Here is a 15526-nt window from a genome sequence, read left to right on the forward strand (position 1 = left end):
AAGCTGCGGTTAGGTGTGTTGCTGAAGCGCTGTTTGTGGAGCCGTTTTGTGTGACTGAGCATTTTATAGTTGAGAATAAGAGGGCTGCAAACAGCGTGGATCAAGTGTGCTTTGCTAGAGAGGTAGAAGAGCGAGTGAAGCGTCAGGTGAAGGAACGCGAGGCGGCGATGTGCCGATTACTAATGGAAGTTACGCAGCTAAAGGCCAAGTTGGCGGTTGCGGAGGCGGAGAAAGCAGAGATGGCAAGGAATCGGAAGGTGGCTGAGCAAGAGGTGCGTCGGCGTGCCGAGGCAACCGAGCAAAGTGGGCTGCTGAACGGCGATGACAGCGTTCCTAGGAGCAGGAGGAAGTGTTGGAGAAGTTGGTGCCCAGTATGTAACGTGATGTGATTGGTTTGTAGTAGCGTGCTGCTCTGTCAAGCTACTCTTTTTTGACCTTTAGATGGTGGGCTTCCCCTCCCTCCACCCCCTCTACGCCGAGTGCAGTGCAGTGCAGTGGTGGGGTGAGGGGTGTCACTTTTTTTTTTTGTTTTCCCCTAGGGAGGAAAAATGGCGTTGTCATGGCTCCTTGCATTGCAGCGTAGAACATAAATTTGGACCCGGTGATTTTTCTGTTCTCTGTTGTTTACCCGTGATAGATTCATATATATATATATATATTTTGCTCTGTGCTTGTGCGGACTTTTGCGCAGGCTCGTTTATCTTCGTGGGAGCGCTGGCTAGCTGAATTGACTACTGGGAGAGTGAGGGGACTGAGTCGCGCTTTTCGTGATGGAGAAGAGGTAACGTGGGTGGTGTTGTTCTCCTGCGCGTGTGGACAAGGCTATTCTTTTTTTTTTTCGTCATTTTTTTGTGTTAGGGCACATCACGGTACCTCTGTCTGTGCATGCTCGGGTGTGGGCGCTCTCTTCCCCGTCCTCGGCTGTGGGTAACTGACACGGCCTTTCTTCTCTCTTCGACTTGTTTCGTTCACGCCATTCTTCTTTCTTTCCTTTGCTCGTAGTGGTTGTTGTCTCTTCGTACGCCCGCGTGCGGATGAGCGTAATCACAAAGGCCACCATCACCGCTGTAGCAGCAAACCCATGCACTCCGAAAAGCAACGCAAAATAGAAAAGCTCAAGCGCAGCATCCATGAACCAGGGGAGGGGATGTCCCCCTCCCTCCTCCCACTCGGTGCTCACGGGGATAGTTGCTGTCGTTGTGTGACGCCTCACTGCATAAATGGTTTCTCTTCTGCTTTCGAAAAAGCACGCAAGCAGGCTGAAAAAAGAAAAGGAAAAAAAAGAGTGAGAGAAATACGTGGTGCTATTGCGGCAGTGATGAACAGAGTATGTACACCGCACGTGTGAGCGATGTGTCGTGCTTGGCGCCAAGCCACACAGATCTGCGCTGAAACGACTTTCCTGTACTTCTTCTGGGGTTGTACAGATGGGCCTATTCTGTTGTCTCTGTCCGTTTTCTGCCCTCCTCCTCCTCCTCCCTCGCATTTTTCTCCGGCTGTCGTGCTCGTCTTGGACTGTGTTTATTGTTTTAGTTGCGTCACCTCTGCGGGCATACACACGCTCGCCTCCCTCAGCGTACTTACCCCAGCTGACGAGCACTACCAAGATATCATTCGCTAGACCTTCGCTGCGAGGAGAACAGTGAGCTGGACTTTACAAGAGCTCTACCACAATCGTATCGTCCGTTTCTGTGGACTCGCCTGTTATGTCAGTTGTAGAGGCCTTTCTCCGCGGCGGTGCTCCGTGCACAACACCGTCGGATCTGACCGAGGTGCTGAGCAGTGCGCACCCACCCTACGTGCATTGGAGGTGTGTTGCATACTACCCCCGCCGCTGGCACCACGATGCCATAGACAACAGGATTACCGCTCCACTTTTTTTCCTTCTTTTTGGTCACCAGGACCGGTGCGATAACCGCGGCGCTGATGGTGACACGGCACCGACGGAAGAAGCTGTGACAGTGCTCGAGGCGGCATGGCATCTTCTCTACTACACCATTCTGCCTGAAGGGGCGGCTTCTATAGAAACATTCACCCACGACCGCAGGGCAACAGTGGAGGCGGATAGGGGGGGTGGCGGTCCCGGTGGGAGTTCTGCAGCAGCTTTTTTCAGCAGTGATGGAGGCGGCGTTGACATCTTGCGCGTCCTCCTGAGCACTGTCCCTGCTACCTTGTTGCCCAGCGGATCGCTGGAGTGGTACAGCGTGGCACAAGGGATTGCATACGAGCGGATGGGCCTCTTGACAGCATCTCTATTCCTCGCGAAACTCGTGCCTGGCGTCGGTGAGGTGCTCAGCAAGCACTGGAGGCCAATGGCGCGCGATGTCAAAGAGGCAGACACAGGTAAGGCCCTTGGTGCGCTGCCAACATCACCGTTTAGTGCGGGGTATTATGTAGTGGATGGCGCGGCTGTGGAGATTGTCGACCTAATCCCTAGCGACGACGCGTCGTCTTCGACGTTTGTTGCACACAGGCGGGCCAACTGCGATACCGCGTCTGTGAACGACAGCGCTTCCTTGACTCCAGCGTTTCCTTCTCCGCTTCTCAAGTTTCGGTTTATCACGGCAACGGTCCACGACGCCGTTCAGTGGATGTGCACGGAGAGTAAGATGGCGGCTGTGGCAACTGACGCCTCCGCGCCGTCAATCACCGAGGCTGGCTGGCACATCCTCTACCCCCTCATGGCATCGTTGCGACCATGCATGTATTCCTCTCTCTTCGAAGAGGCCACCGACGTCGGTCGACCAAAAGGTGCATCGTCAACTGTGAATGTCGAGTCGCTGACAGGCCTGGCAAGGCTTCGCGCAGAGCGAGACGCCGGTATTGCGCAGTGGAAGAAGCAGATAGGCAGTTACACCAGTTTCACAGTCCCGGAGGAGTACAATGCCATTATCGCCGCTGAGTGTATAGCTGACGCTCCTGCTGCGAAAGGTGCTCACGCAGCGGCCGACGCAGCTTCGTCTGCAGTACCGTCCTTGACTACCACCGTCACCACTGCGGCGTCAGGGGAGAGGTTGTATCAGCACGTGCTCCTGCTGCAGCGACCTATTGTCACCAAGGAGCCGATCGATGTCGACAACCGCAATGCTGGACCCCTTTCCCCACAGCCGATCAGCGCAGAGCTGCACCTTGTGTGCGATCGCGGAGACATCTGCTACGCTCTGGAGCAGCTGGACAACCGCGCGAACCTGCACTTTGTGTTTGAGGACACAGTGCACGATGACGGTGAGGTGTTGGTGCAACTAACGCCGGTCGAAGGGGTGCCGTTTTGTGACCTCGAGGAGTACTTCAGGATCGTGTCTGCTTGGTCGATGGCGCTCAGTTCAGGAGGTGCAACTCAGTACTCTAGCTCGTGCTGCCCTGCAGTAGTGCCGCGCGTTGTGTATCGTCGGCCAACAGGCAAGGTCCAGAAGGCCAACCCCATCGCATATGCACTGACCGAGTTGGAGGTGACGTCGCCGACGGTGGCGATGGTGAGGGCTGCTGCTGCAGCTCTTCTCTATGTCTCGTCACAGCTGGTTGAGGTAGCGGAGGCGACGACAGCCTCCTCCCCTACTACCGGGACCTCGTGCAGTGCACCAGCGCCGGGGTACACGCTGACCGTGCCGCCTGTTGACTTCAGCACTGTTTCGCAGAAGAAATGCGGCTGGTGTGGCCGCCGGCGCGAAGTTCTTCTGCGCTGTAGCGGTTGCAAGGCTGTGTCGTACTGCTGCAAGCGGCACCAGACACTGGATTGGAAGGAGGGCTCTCACAGGCTGGAGTGTAAGTGGTGGCGTCGCGCGCGCGAGCTGCAGGAGCGCGTTGTCGTGCCGTGGATGACGCGATCCTCGACAATGTGGACGGCCGTGACGGCCGATGGGAAGCCGAGCTTCTTCCCGAAGAGTCAGGGCTGGTCTTGCGCTGCCACACTGATCCAGTTCGTGAGCGACATCAATGTGCCTACTCGAAGTGCTCAGCTGAAGTCGTCATCGCCGGACAATGCAATCTACTACATCCACATTGTGGGACTGGACACCGCGTGCGTGGGTGACTTTGTACGGGCCCTGGCAGAGGACAGTCATGTGCGGGAGGAGTTGGCGTCCCTCACTTTTGATGCTACTGGTGGTGAGCGGCAGTACCGCATGCTGGTCTGTTCCGACACCTTCACGGATGCCCAACGCAACGCCGTGTGGGCCATCCGTCGTGCCAACACCGACTCGCTGTGGCTGACACCTGCCACAGGAGTCCTGGGTGACGCGTGGCACTGTGAAGGGGCTAACAAAATGGCGACGCAACCCACATGTGTGATGGCCCTCATTCGACTGTCCGGCATCCAATATCACACAGTAGAAAGGCACCTTGGCGCAAGCAGGGAAGGATGCCCAAGGGCTGTGCTGCACTTTGGACCCGCGAATGGTGAGGGGTGCACTTACCTCACCGCTGCCCTTGAGGCGTTTGCTACCCACGACGTTGGCGTTGTACCGCTGCGACTGGTGGACAGCTCGTACGTCGGCGCTGCCCGTACGCGTGACGCAATGGCTGCGCGTGTTGCCAGCAGTGATACGTGCCCCACCACCACCAAGAGTCGCGTCGCAGCGCTCGTGGCCAAAGCAAAGCAGGCCGAGTCAGCCGAAGTACCAAGCGACGCTGACGACTCATCGGGTTCCTCACAGGGCCCGTTCTTTATCCACTTCAACAAGGAGGGTGCGGTAGCTCTGGCAGCAACCGAGAAGTTGAGTTGCACTGCAGGATTCACGTCTGCAGGGCCGGCCTCGGTTTCTGTCGTGACGCCATATCTGAACTGCTTCCTCTGGGATGCATTGCCTGCCGACTACACTTGATCGCAGTGGTGGGGCACGCGCCTGACACTCATGGTGTCTTTGCGCGATATTCCCCCCCTTTCCATTCACGGATTGTGATAGAATTGGAGGTTGCGTCAGCGCGTTTCGACGAACATGCGTGTGCGCGTATGTGTGGATGACTTGCTGGCGTGGGTGAGGGTGGTAGAATCGTAAGCTGCAGTGAAGTCCAGTTGTAGAAAGTGAATGCGGATGCCCATCAATCGCTCTCTGCCTTGCTCTTTCTCCTCTGCTGAAGTCTCAGCTTCTCTCCTTCGTCGCCCCCCCTTCCACAGTCAGTCAGTGCGCCTTGGCTGCTGTTCCTAACGAGGATATTTTCCCTTCTCGTGTTCCTCACGGGGGTTTCCGCCGCACTTTTCCCCTTCTTTGTGGTTCTTTTGTTGTTTTGTTCTCAGACCGTTTTCCCAGTAGTTCAGAGCTGAACGAGACGCACCGGCGTTGGGCGCAGGCGCTGAGCGTTCCATGGCTTGGATGCACCCTCACATTGATCGTTTCTGGTGTGTTATGTGCGGCTTCTGCCTTCACGTTGCCACTCGAATTCTGCTGTTCGGGCCTTCTTTGTATCGTTGCTGGTGTGTTGGAGTCAGTTCCACACATTCAACTATGGCTCGTCTCTCCCCTGGGTGAGCAGAAAGTGGAACAGGTGGGTGGTATGGGATTCCCATGAGCATCAAACAGACAAGCAGAATGTGCACACAGTCCCTAAACCCCACCTGGAAGAAGAAGGCTGAATGAAAGCGGCACGATCGCATACATACGCGCTCTCCATATCGGATTATCCAACTGTACGTGCGCCACTGGTGACAAAGCCCGTTCTTGTTGCGCTGCACACTCTTTCTTTCCTTCTTTTTCTCTCTCTCTCTCATGCACCTCTTCTCTTTCACACTGGCGAAGGAGCTGAAGTATTCACTGCACTCCGCCGCCTTTTTTCTCTTCCCCTTTCTTGCCTTCTGCACTCAAGCGTGCGCCTTCTTTTGCCTGTTCTTCGCTTCTCCGCTTGTCTCTCTCTGTGTAGGTGTGGATACCGCACATACGACAAGGCCACTTGGATCCTCGTCACACCTCTAGCAGAGACCAAACCAAGTAAAAGAGGAAGCAAAGTAACAGACAGACCCGCATACGCATAGCACGCACACCGCATTCATGAGAGAGGACTTGAATCGGTGAAGGTGGAGGGCCCAAGTGCTGATCCCCCGTACACACATTGCCATTGTGCGTTGCCTTTGGAGCTGCCAGCCCCCCTCCTGTTAGTATTTCGGCAAGTATGCATATGGGACTGCTGTGGCGCGCGAACACCCAAGAAGTAGAGCCAACAAATAAAGAATATATACTGTTAACGTAGAAGCATAGATGGCGTGCATACGCACATGTGGTTGTCTGCGTGTTGCACGAGTGCTGGCTGACCGTGTGAACTTAAAATGCACTTGATCTCTCTTCTGGCTATCCTCCACTGATATTTATCTCTCTCCCCCTTTTCTCCTCGTTTGGCTTACATCCTTTTCATTCCGCCCATCACCATTGCCATCACCACTGATGAGCACGCTAACGAATTGCCATTGTAGGCTGTCTTATGAGCTTCGATATTCGTTTCTCCGACTGTTTTTTTTTTTGTGCCACTTTGACTCAGCCGTTTTCTAGTATTCACATCGCTCCCCTCTTTTTTTTTCTCTTTCTCTTGTCTTACAGCCAAGCATAGAAAAACAAAGCCCACTCCACCGCTTTCTGCTCCCTCCCTCCCTCTCTCCCTCTCCAGCGATACACAGTGGCGCACGTGTACCCCTACGACTTGTGGCTCCCCCCTTTTTTCCTTTTGCGTTTGTGTGTTTGTCTCGCGTAGCGCAAAGGTGAAGGAGGAGGAGGAGAGGAAGTAATCCAATATACCCAATCCCTCTCTTTTTCCCCTTTTATCGTTTTCCTTTTCCTTCCAAGACCTTCTATCAATCTTCCTCAGTTACTCACCCTATCACTGACACACCGTTGCCTCGGTCCTCTTTCGTGTGTCCTTTCTCTTTCCCTCTGCCGGTCCTGTTCTCATGTATTACTGATTTGAATTCGAATCGCCTTCCCTCTTGTACGTTGGCTTTACTCTCTCTCTGTTTCCCTCTACACACTCACCCCCCCCCCCCACACGCACACATACACGCACACATACACGGGCGTACGTATAGACGTGTATTTATTCTCTCTTTTCTTCTTATTTTTACGTGGGGCCTACAGCGTGCGGGGCTGAGCTTCTCTTTTGTGTGCTTTTTGTTCTTGGTTAACTTTAACCATCACCCTCACCTGATTATTTGCTTGCTCGTACGCTTCTTGCCTTGGCTCGTCAGTGTGTTTAATTTGTTTTCTTGTCTACGCGTTTGCGCTTTCCATGTGCTGGGCGTCTGCGCTAGGCTCGTGTATGGCGATGTGATTCTTTCCGCTGTTGATGTTGACAATCCTCTACTTTCTGTTTTGTCTTCTCCCTTTCCCCCAAAGCTTCTAGACACAATCGAAACAGTGTTCAGTGGGCCAGCGCTTTCTTCTCTCGTCCTCCTATTCCTTGTCCCCTCGCCTTTCCCTTTTTTTCTTTTATTGTGGTTCCTCCGCTTCTCGCTTGTTCCACCCGCCGCAGCACATCCCCAGCAGCCCAAAAGGAGGAGGGCGCCGCATTCATTGCCGCTTCAAAGGCTCGTTTCGCTTTGCTGGAAGTTTCGATTTTATGCAGCTAAACATGCACGAGAACCGTCGCCTTTCCGCGCCGCCCGGCGCCCGCCATGCCTCCTCGCACAGCGGCAGCGGCTGCCATGATTTGCTGTCTTCTAGTACTGGTGCATTGTCATCCACGGTTACTTTCCCGTACGTTGCAGCGAGAACAGCGCACGGTAGTCAGGATGACCGACCATCAAAGGATGCGAGACCCACAGCAGTAGCGGTGCCGTTAATGGTGGACTCCAGGGTGATGGACGCTGCCGTTTCGCCTTCCGACCAGCGGTGCTGGTCGCCCTCAGTCTTCGACGCCACATCATTTTCATTTTGCTCTGCGTCACCGCGCCCCATGTTGGCGGCGCAGGTTGCTGCTTCCATCGAAGTCCCTAGCCACCCAGGCGCCGAAGAAGAGCTTCAGACCCTTAAGCCCCCCGTTGACGCGACCTCTCCTTTCATTTCAATTATCGACACAGGCTGCGATACCGGCGCGGAGGACATGTTGTCGCCTTCCGTAAGTGTTGGTGAACACAGCTTTGAAGCTGGTCGTTCGGCGTTCAAGCGAAGCAAGTCGGAGGCCTCGTTTACTGGGGTGGCCTCGACGGCGCTGGGGTTCAAAGCTGGCGCACCTGCTTCTATGTCGTCTGCAAGCCACAGTGCGTTGAGTGGTTGGAGTCACCTGCACATCCCGAGTACTCGGCTTGGAAAGGTGAGCGATGTGGGGTGGACGGCCCCCGTCTCCAATGCCAGGGACCGCCCCCTCCCTGCCAATGGGTTGCAAAGTGGTCCGGCCAGCTGGATCGCTGCCTGCGCCAGCCACCGCGCTAGCAGCAACGCAAACGAGGAGGGCTGTTTCGAGGGCACAAAGACAGCGGCCGGTGCCCTCGATGACGTGGCACCTTTTGTGCTTCATGCGCGCAGTGCCGACCACATCCGCAGCTCGTTGCCACCGCAGTCTAGCAGGGGCGCGGCGCGGCCGCTGATTCGCTTGCCATCGAAAATGCGTTCTGGTTCCCACGTCCCAAGTCAGCATCACTACACCGCTGGCTCTTCCTTCAGCATGCGGCAGCCGTCGTCGTACAGGCGTGGTGCGATCGCGACGCGACCCAAGCGGTGGTCTTGCCGGGTGCCCGTCTCTGTAGCCGTTGTGATGAGTACAGTCATTTCTGTTATTCTCGTTGCTGTCCTCACAGTGGTGCCTTTCAACACCGCCTCTGTCCAGTCGGCTGAGTACGTGATGTCGACGCTCAGCCTCTCCCTGGCCTCTTCCTACACGCGGGCAATAGAGGCGAGCATGCTATTTTTGCCGAACGCGATTCGCACCTACTCGTTTGCATACATGAGTTCGTCGGACACGCAGTCATGGAACTGGACTGCCGCCGACATGCCGCAAGCGATGCGGCAGATGTGTCGCACAGTCGCCGGAACCAAGCGCAACCCGACCTCCTTCTTACTCTACATGTCGTTGAGCAGCCCCTACACGGGGTACAGCGCGTACTGCTCCCAGCAGTACGACGACTACCTGATCGGCAACTACATAGTAGACAACTCGTCTCAGCCGCGCTACTTGGTGAACGGTACTACGTACAACTACGCTGAGCCCCTCACCGCGTACCCAGCCGTGCAATCAATGACGCCCTGGGAATACATGGTTGATTTTGGAGGGCTGGAGAACACGTGGCATAAGGTCGTCGTGCCGTGGTACGCGGAGTACCAGACGGCCTATCAGGCAGGATCCGCTGTAGAGTCTGCTGCGGCCTACGAGGCTGCTCCTGACCGTGATGGCTCCTTCTTCCCAGCACCAAAGTCCACTCTCGGTGGCATTCTCATGTACCCAAACGGGTACTGGCGCATCTTCACCACCAACAACGTAAGCGTCATAACGTACACGTATCCGTTCGTCGACTACGCCGGGAATCCCGCCTCCATCATGGGTGCCCTACAGGCAGACGGCTTCAACGCCCTGCACCCGAGTGGGCTCATTGCCACAAGCAGCACTGCTCGCGTCATGGTAGTCGACACATTAAGCGGTCTTGTCTTTATCACGTCCTGGGGACAGAGTACGACGGTGCGGCTGGATAACTGGAAAACGCCGTCCAACTGTATGCCTGACGGCGGCGGCAGGAGGGCTGTGTATCTGGAGGACATCGCAGATCCACTCATGATCGCTGCTGTGAGGAGCACTGGAGGTCGGCAAGGCATCGACGACATCTCGTCAGAGATGGATCGGTGGATGGGTCAGTTCACTGTGAACGGCACTGAAAACCTTGTAGTGGTCAGTCGCGTCGCCCTCTCCTCTAATTACTCCAACATGAACCTCGTCGTCATCTACGTGGTGTGCAAGGGCGAGTATGTCTACTACATTAATCAAGTGCAACGCGCCGCCATCATCTCCGTTGTGTTGGTGCTGGCTGTTATCGTACTGCTCGAGATCGCTCTCCTGTACTTGCTCGTACAACCGGTACGCGGGGTGGCAGCCGGACTCCGTGCGGCGGCGGAGCTGCGCGACGGCAGCGAGTGCATAGACAACGTCACTTCCATGATCAAAGAGGTGGCAGAAATGCAGCACGACTTCTGTATTATGAACTCCAAGTTAATGCAGATGAAGAAGTTTCTCCCGCAGGGTATGCTCGGGCGCCAGACCGTCTACTCAAACACGAACGACACCAGTGATACCGACTTGTCTGCTCTCCCCACCTCAGCGCCACACGAGCAGGAAGGTGGCGGCATGTGGGAAAGTGTTGACGGCTGCGATGGATATGCTGAACCAGAAGACGGGCTTGACGACGACGGCAACAGCGACGTTGGTGCGGCCCAACGCGGCTGCAAGAACAACGATGACAAACTGGGAGGCATGATGAGCGTAAATAAGACAGGCCAGCAGCGACGGCGGTGGGGCTGCGACCAGCCGGTAACGACGATGACAAATTTAGTTCTGAATGATCGCGTGCTCCTCGAGGAGGTGAATCACTTTCGTCGGCGCTACTGCAGCACCATCGTTTTCTGCATGCACTTGATGGAGTCTGAGATGAGCGTAAAGTTCTTGAACACGAACTGCATCTACTTCACAGAGGGTGTGCTTCCTTGCGTTTTGCGCTACGGCGGCGTAGTGGAGCTGCAGAGGCCGGACTACATCGTTGTCAGCTTCAGCGCACACAACAAGGTTGCACTGCATCAGAACCGCGCCGCCATGTGCGCGCTGGAGGTGATGCATGTGCTGAACACCATCACCCCTATCGGCCCACGTGTGGGGTGTATGATCGACGCAAGCGAGTACTACGTCGGCACCTGCGGCGCGGCGGACCGTAACGCGCTCGTCACCTTCAGCCACAGTCTAGTGGCGAAGGACGACCTCATTCGTGTTCTCAAGTCTGTGCAGACGCAGATCATTCTCACGCAGCGACTCGCTTCCACACTGGAAAGCTCGATGCTCGTCATGCCGGTAGATTGCATGGTGCTGAACCCGATTGGTAAGAAGGAGCTCATCCTGTACGAGCTGCGAGGGCACGTCCGCATGCTGCCGCCGAAGGTGTCTGTAGTGATGGTGCGCCAGGTCATCCGCGCCGTACGCATGGGCTTCACTCATATGCTCAAGGGCGACTATGTGAGGGGACTTGAGATGCTGGAGCCCTACGAGACAATGGAGTTGCAGGCGGCCCGTCTTGGCTTCATGTGCAGAGCCTTTGTTGCTCACCACATCCACCGCCCCTTTGTGCGGTCCATCACACGCCTCACCTTTTCTGAGGCAAACTTTGCAGGCTATAACGAGAGCTGCTTCCCAAAGTTGGGCGAGCCGCCCGCGAGCGGCACCTCCCTCGGCGCTCGCAGAAGCCAAAGTGTCACTGACGGTTCCATGGAGGTCACGAATCCGCTCACCACCTGCGGTGGGGCCGGCGGCAACACCGCATTGTTTGCGTTTTCGCCCTTCAGCAAAGACCTCGATCCAACGACGCTTCTGACAACGCCGCCGACGCCGCGCTGGGTTTTAGGGGCTGCCTTGAGCCCTTTCTCGTTGAACAAGGAAGACTTACCGAAAACTAATGAGAGGGGCGTGGCAGACAATGCCGCGTCGGTCGCCACACGCGCCAACGGAGGCTGCACGACAGAGTGCAAGAGCAGCGGTACCGCTAAGGTGGAGTCTGTCCAGATTGAGCTGGAGGGAGGGGCTGCGAGCTGTGCTAGCGTGGATAAGGGTGAGACGGCGCTCTTCGAGATATTCGTGGAGGATCAGCCCGACGACGATATGGCTGACGGAGAGATCAGTGTTGGCAGAATCGGCTACTACAGTCCTTGTGACAGGTCCACAATCAGTGACTGCGGGGCTGGGGTGCTGCAGACGGAGAATCGGACCTCAGCCGCAATGGGCATAAACGGCACGACGCGCTGCCACCACAAATGCGGGCTGCCTCTCTTCTTCAGCGACTACGAGGGCAATGCATGGCGCCGCTCCTACGATGTGCTGGGCACTGGTGCCTTCTCCACCGTGTACCGCGGCTTATCCATGACAGGCAACCTTGTCGCGCTCAAGTGCTTTCGACTTGGCGCCAGAAACATCGAAGTTAACGCCATCGTCGATGAGGTGCGGCTTTTTGCAAACCTACATCACGAGAACGTTGTGCAGTACCTCAGCTTGTATGTGTCGGAGACGTACGTGATCGAGATTATGGAGTTTGTGCCGGGCGGCTCCCTTCATACACTGCTGAAAAGCTTTGGCTCTCTTCAGCCAGAGTCAGTGCGACGCTACCTACGAGATATCGCGCGTGGTTTGAGCTATCTGCACGCAGCGAACATCGTGCACTGCGACATCAAGCCACACAACGTCCTTCTCGCCATGGACGGACAGTGCAAGCTGAGCGACTTTGGGTCTGCCATTGCCCGGGCGACCTCTTCCATAGGCAAGATTGACGACGTCATTGAGATGCGCGGTGCACCCGGCTACATGGCGCCAGAGGTGGCACGCGGCGATGTGTCGACGATGAAGAGCGACGTGTACTCGCTAGGAATCACCATTTTAGAGCTTCTCACCGGAAAGCTGCCTTGGGACTATGCCGATGCTTTCGCTCCGAGACTGTCCGGAAAACTGACGCAACGCAAGAACGCCGCCGAGCACGCGTTGCAGCTGCGGACGTGCCTCGAGTTTCCTCCTGGTGGCACATCGGTCATGGACGGAGTTGCCGCACAAGCGGGGACGAGTTTGTCAAGAGAGGAGTTAAACACGGGCTTTGGTGACACTCAGGCTCCTTTGGGTGGACCCATGACGGATAGCCGCTCCTCTGGTGTGACGATGCCGTCAAACTCAAGCCGCACAGGCCTGGCCGCTTCCATAGGCACGACGGTGCACAGCCTTGGCAGTGGTCTGCTCTCCACGAAAAATAACAACGGCGTGGGGGTGCTCGGCTTTGGTTGCTCGGTGTTTAGCACTAACAACACCGACCCCGCTGGAGGGAGCCCTTACCCGCCCCCAGAAGCACTGACATGCACACCAGGGGAGGGAGGCTCTGAGGCTGTCACCTTCATGAGGGCCACCACCGCGTCGGTTCCCTCTTGTTTCCACCCCAGCAGCGCAAATTGCGCGTCTCTCGCGAATTTCGCCGTTGTGGAGGATGCAGCAGCTGAAACACTCAATGAGGGCAGTATTGCTATGCTTCTCTCTGATGCCCAGCTACGTCCCCTTGAGGTCAACCAGAGCCGAAAGCAGCGTCAAGGCATCGCGGTCCTGCCGTCCTCTACCCCTTGGCGCGCCTCCGATATGATGTTGTCTTCGCCCTCCCAGAACCCGTGCTCCGCCATGTCTCTGCAACACCGACCCATCGAACAGGTTCTTCAAAGTTCCGCCCAGCTTATTGTGTACATTGGCCGCGGGGTAGTGGTGCCGCACATCCCCGATACGCTGGATGAGGACGTGATAGATTTCCTGGAGCTGTGTCTAAAGCCTGACCCAGCGGAGCGTTCCTCCGTGTCGGAGCTAATGCTTCACCCATGGTTGATGTAAAGTGCACGAAGAGGAGGGGGGGGGCAGCGAAGTTAGGGCAAGCCAGAAAGGAAAGATGCACGCGGCTGAGTGTATGTGTGACGCACATGCTTCTGGTGGCATTGTCACTTGTTTTCTCCTTTCTTTCCGCTGAAGTACTCTTACCTGACCCCACACAGGACTACGTGTGCGTGTGCGTTTCTCTGTCTGCAGGTGTCATCTTATCTTCGCCTCTCTCCTGTTTCACTCGTTGACTCATCGCCTTTTTTTTTCGTAGCGTATTTTGTGTGCATGTGCATCACCATGGTTACTTGTTTTGGACTGTAGTTTTGCATGGACTTGCCTGGTCGTGCCTTTGTGCGGTGATGGGCTGCGCCCCGTGCCACTTAGCCCAGATGAAGTGCCTCTATACATGCCGAACCCTGTTTCGCTCCTTTCCTGATGTCTCCTTGGCGCTTTCTTTCGCTTGAATTTTTTGTTTTCTCTCCTCGTCTTAACTCAGAGCACAAGGACAACGTGGTCGAGCTGGCAAATTCGACGATGCCAGAACAGCCCACGGCCACCGTGCGGATGACGGGCTCCGTCACCAGGCTCAGACACCAAGCCGGCATCCACCGCTATCGCACTGCGTGATGCGACACGCCACGGCAAGAGCTACGTGCCGCCCGCATTGCTACACCATAAGAACACGAATGCTGAGTTTACGAGACCACAGACGACCATCCTCGAACAGCTCCGCACGGCCACCTGCCCGCGCTTTGGGTTCCGGCAGCGACAACATCGAGTGCAGATGATATGCTGCGCGCTGCTTTCATAGCGTTGTGGTAGCCCCCACCCCACCTGTGCCTGCCATACGGGTCATCGACCTGGCGCTGTGCCTGGTACGCCACATGAGACTCACGAACTGCCCGAGGCTCGAAGCACGCCGCATTTCACGCTGGGGTCGTGCTCGCAGTGGCCCGACTGCGCACACACCCTTCGCGCTGCATAGACTTCCTCGTCCGGGTGTCCAACGCACCCCCTGCGCCATTTCTGGAGGACACTACACGATCTCTCCGTGCGCAGCCGCACGCCCATGCACGGGCCCTCTCCCCCCTGACACACCCACTGCTGCCAAAGGCGTGCGGGCTCGGGGAGGGAGGAGGACGGCGGAGTGTCCCTACTGCCGCAGGTTCCTTGTAACGCCCCGCCTGCCGCGGTGCATTGCGGGCACGCCATGCAGACACGCCCCCCATGGCATCCCCGGAGGCGGAAGATGATGAAGGCAGCGAGCCCAGGAAGACCGGAGCATCGCGCTGGAACCAGGCGCGATACAGCGAAAAATGCGAGGACGGCTCGTGCGAGCTGCCAAGCACAGCTGGCATGGCGTGCCGCATCCACACAAGGCATGCGGGGGTCAGAGGACATAGAGGGACCGACTGGCAGGGCGCGATGCGATCCATGCCAATCGGCCCCCTAGCGCATGTGTGCGAAGCACGCGGCATCTCCTGCATTCGGCCGGATGGCTGGTGGGGCGCCGGTGCTGGGGGCACCCCTGGCCGGCCCCCGCCACCCGCGCGACCGACGCCGTCGCCGCCGCCTCCGAGCAGGACCCTGGATGCGGCTCGCATGGATGAAAGCATGCTGTCCACCCAGGTGCGTGCGGCGCCCATCGTGTGTCGCGTATGTACAGCCGGGACGAGCAGAGCCCGTTGGACGCATGGCCTGATTCGGTGGCAGGACTGTGTTTCCTGGACAACCCGCGATTTAGCTGTCGTGTAGCAGGGGTAGGTGAAGGGTGTCTGTGTGAGTATACTTACTGACTTGCTTGTGGGAGAACGGACACGTCGAAGGAAAAAATAGCCTTAATGTATTACTGTATCTTGATAACAGCGAGCACCTCAGCGTGTGGTAACGCCAGGGCCCAGTGTCTCCATCTCTCTGGGCAAGCCAGGCAGCGACGCCGAGGGATGCACCAGGCGGCGAGCTGCGAGGCGGGTGGGTGGTGTTCGAGGCAGAGGGCAAGCTCCGATGACTGAGCCGGCGCACTGCTGTG

At 56.8% G+C, this 15526-nt stretch overlaps 3 protein-coding genes across 3 annotated transcripts in view, besides 3 other annotated features; all 3 read left to right on the plus strand.

Moving 5' to 3' along the window:
* Positions 1-389, plus strand: part of LPMP_332390 (hypothetical protein) — a gene marked incomplete at both ends in the record, with an annotated part of 1665 nt that extends 1276 nt beyond the window's left edge. Inside the window, one exon of the mRNA XM_010704029.1 lies at positions 1-389. Coding sequence (XP_010702331.1) covers positions 1-389 — 389 coding nt within the window.
* A 1317-nt stretch (positions 390-1706) lies between these two features.
* On the plus strand, positions 1707-4820 carry LPMP_332400 (hypothetical protein; the record flags this gene model as incomplete). The annotated part of the gene is made up of 1 exon (XM_010704030.1): positions 1707-4820. One exon carries the CDS (start codon positions 1707-1709, stop codon positions 4818-4820), a length of 3114 nt encoding a protein of 1037 aa, XP_010702332.1.
* A 2716-nt stretch (positions 4821-7536) lies between these two features.
* On the plus strand, positions 7537-13512 carry LPMP_332410 (protein kinase, putative; the record flags this gene model as incomplete). Its single annotated transcript, XM_010704031.1, has 1 exon — positions 7537-13512. One exon carries the CDS (start codon positions 7537-7539, stop codon positions 13510-13512), a length of 5976 nt encoding a protein of 1991 aa, XP_010702333.1.
* A 547-nt stretch (positions 13513-14059) lies between these two features.
* Positions 14060-14723: a repeat region.
* A 47-nt stretch (positions 14724-14770) lies between these two features.
* Positions 14771-15318: a repeat region.
* Positions 15319-15367: 49 nt separating this feature from the next.
* Positions 15368-15526: part of a repeat region that runs on past the window's edge.

Source organism: Leishmania panamensis, assembly GCF_000755165.1.
Source record: "Leishmania panamensis strain MHOM/PA/94/PSC-1 chromosome 33 sequence".
Classification (NCBI taxonomy): domain Eukaryota; phylum Euglenozoa; class Kinetoplastea; order Trypanosomatida; family Trypanosomatidae; genus Leishmania; species Leishmania panamensis.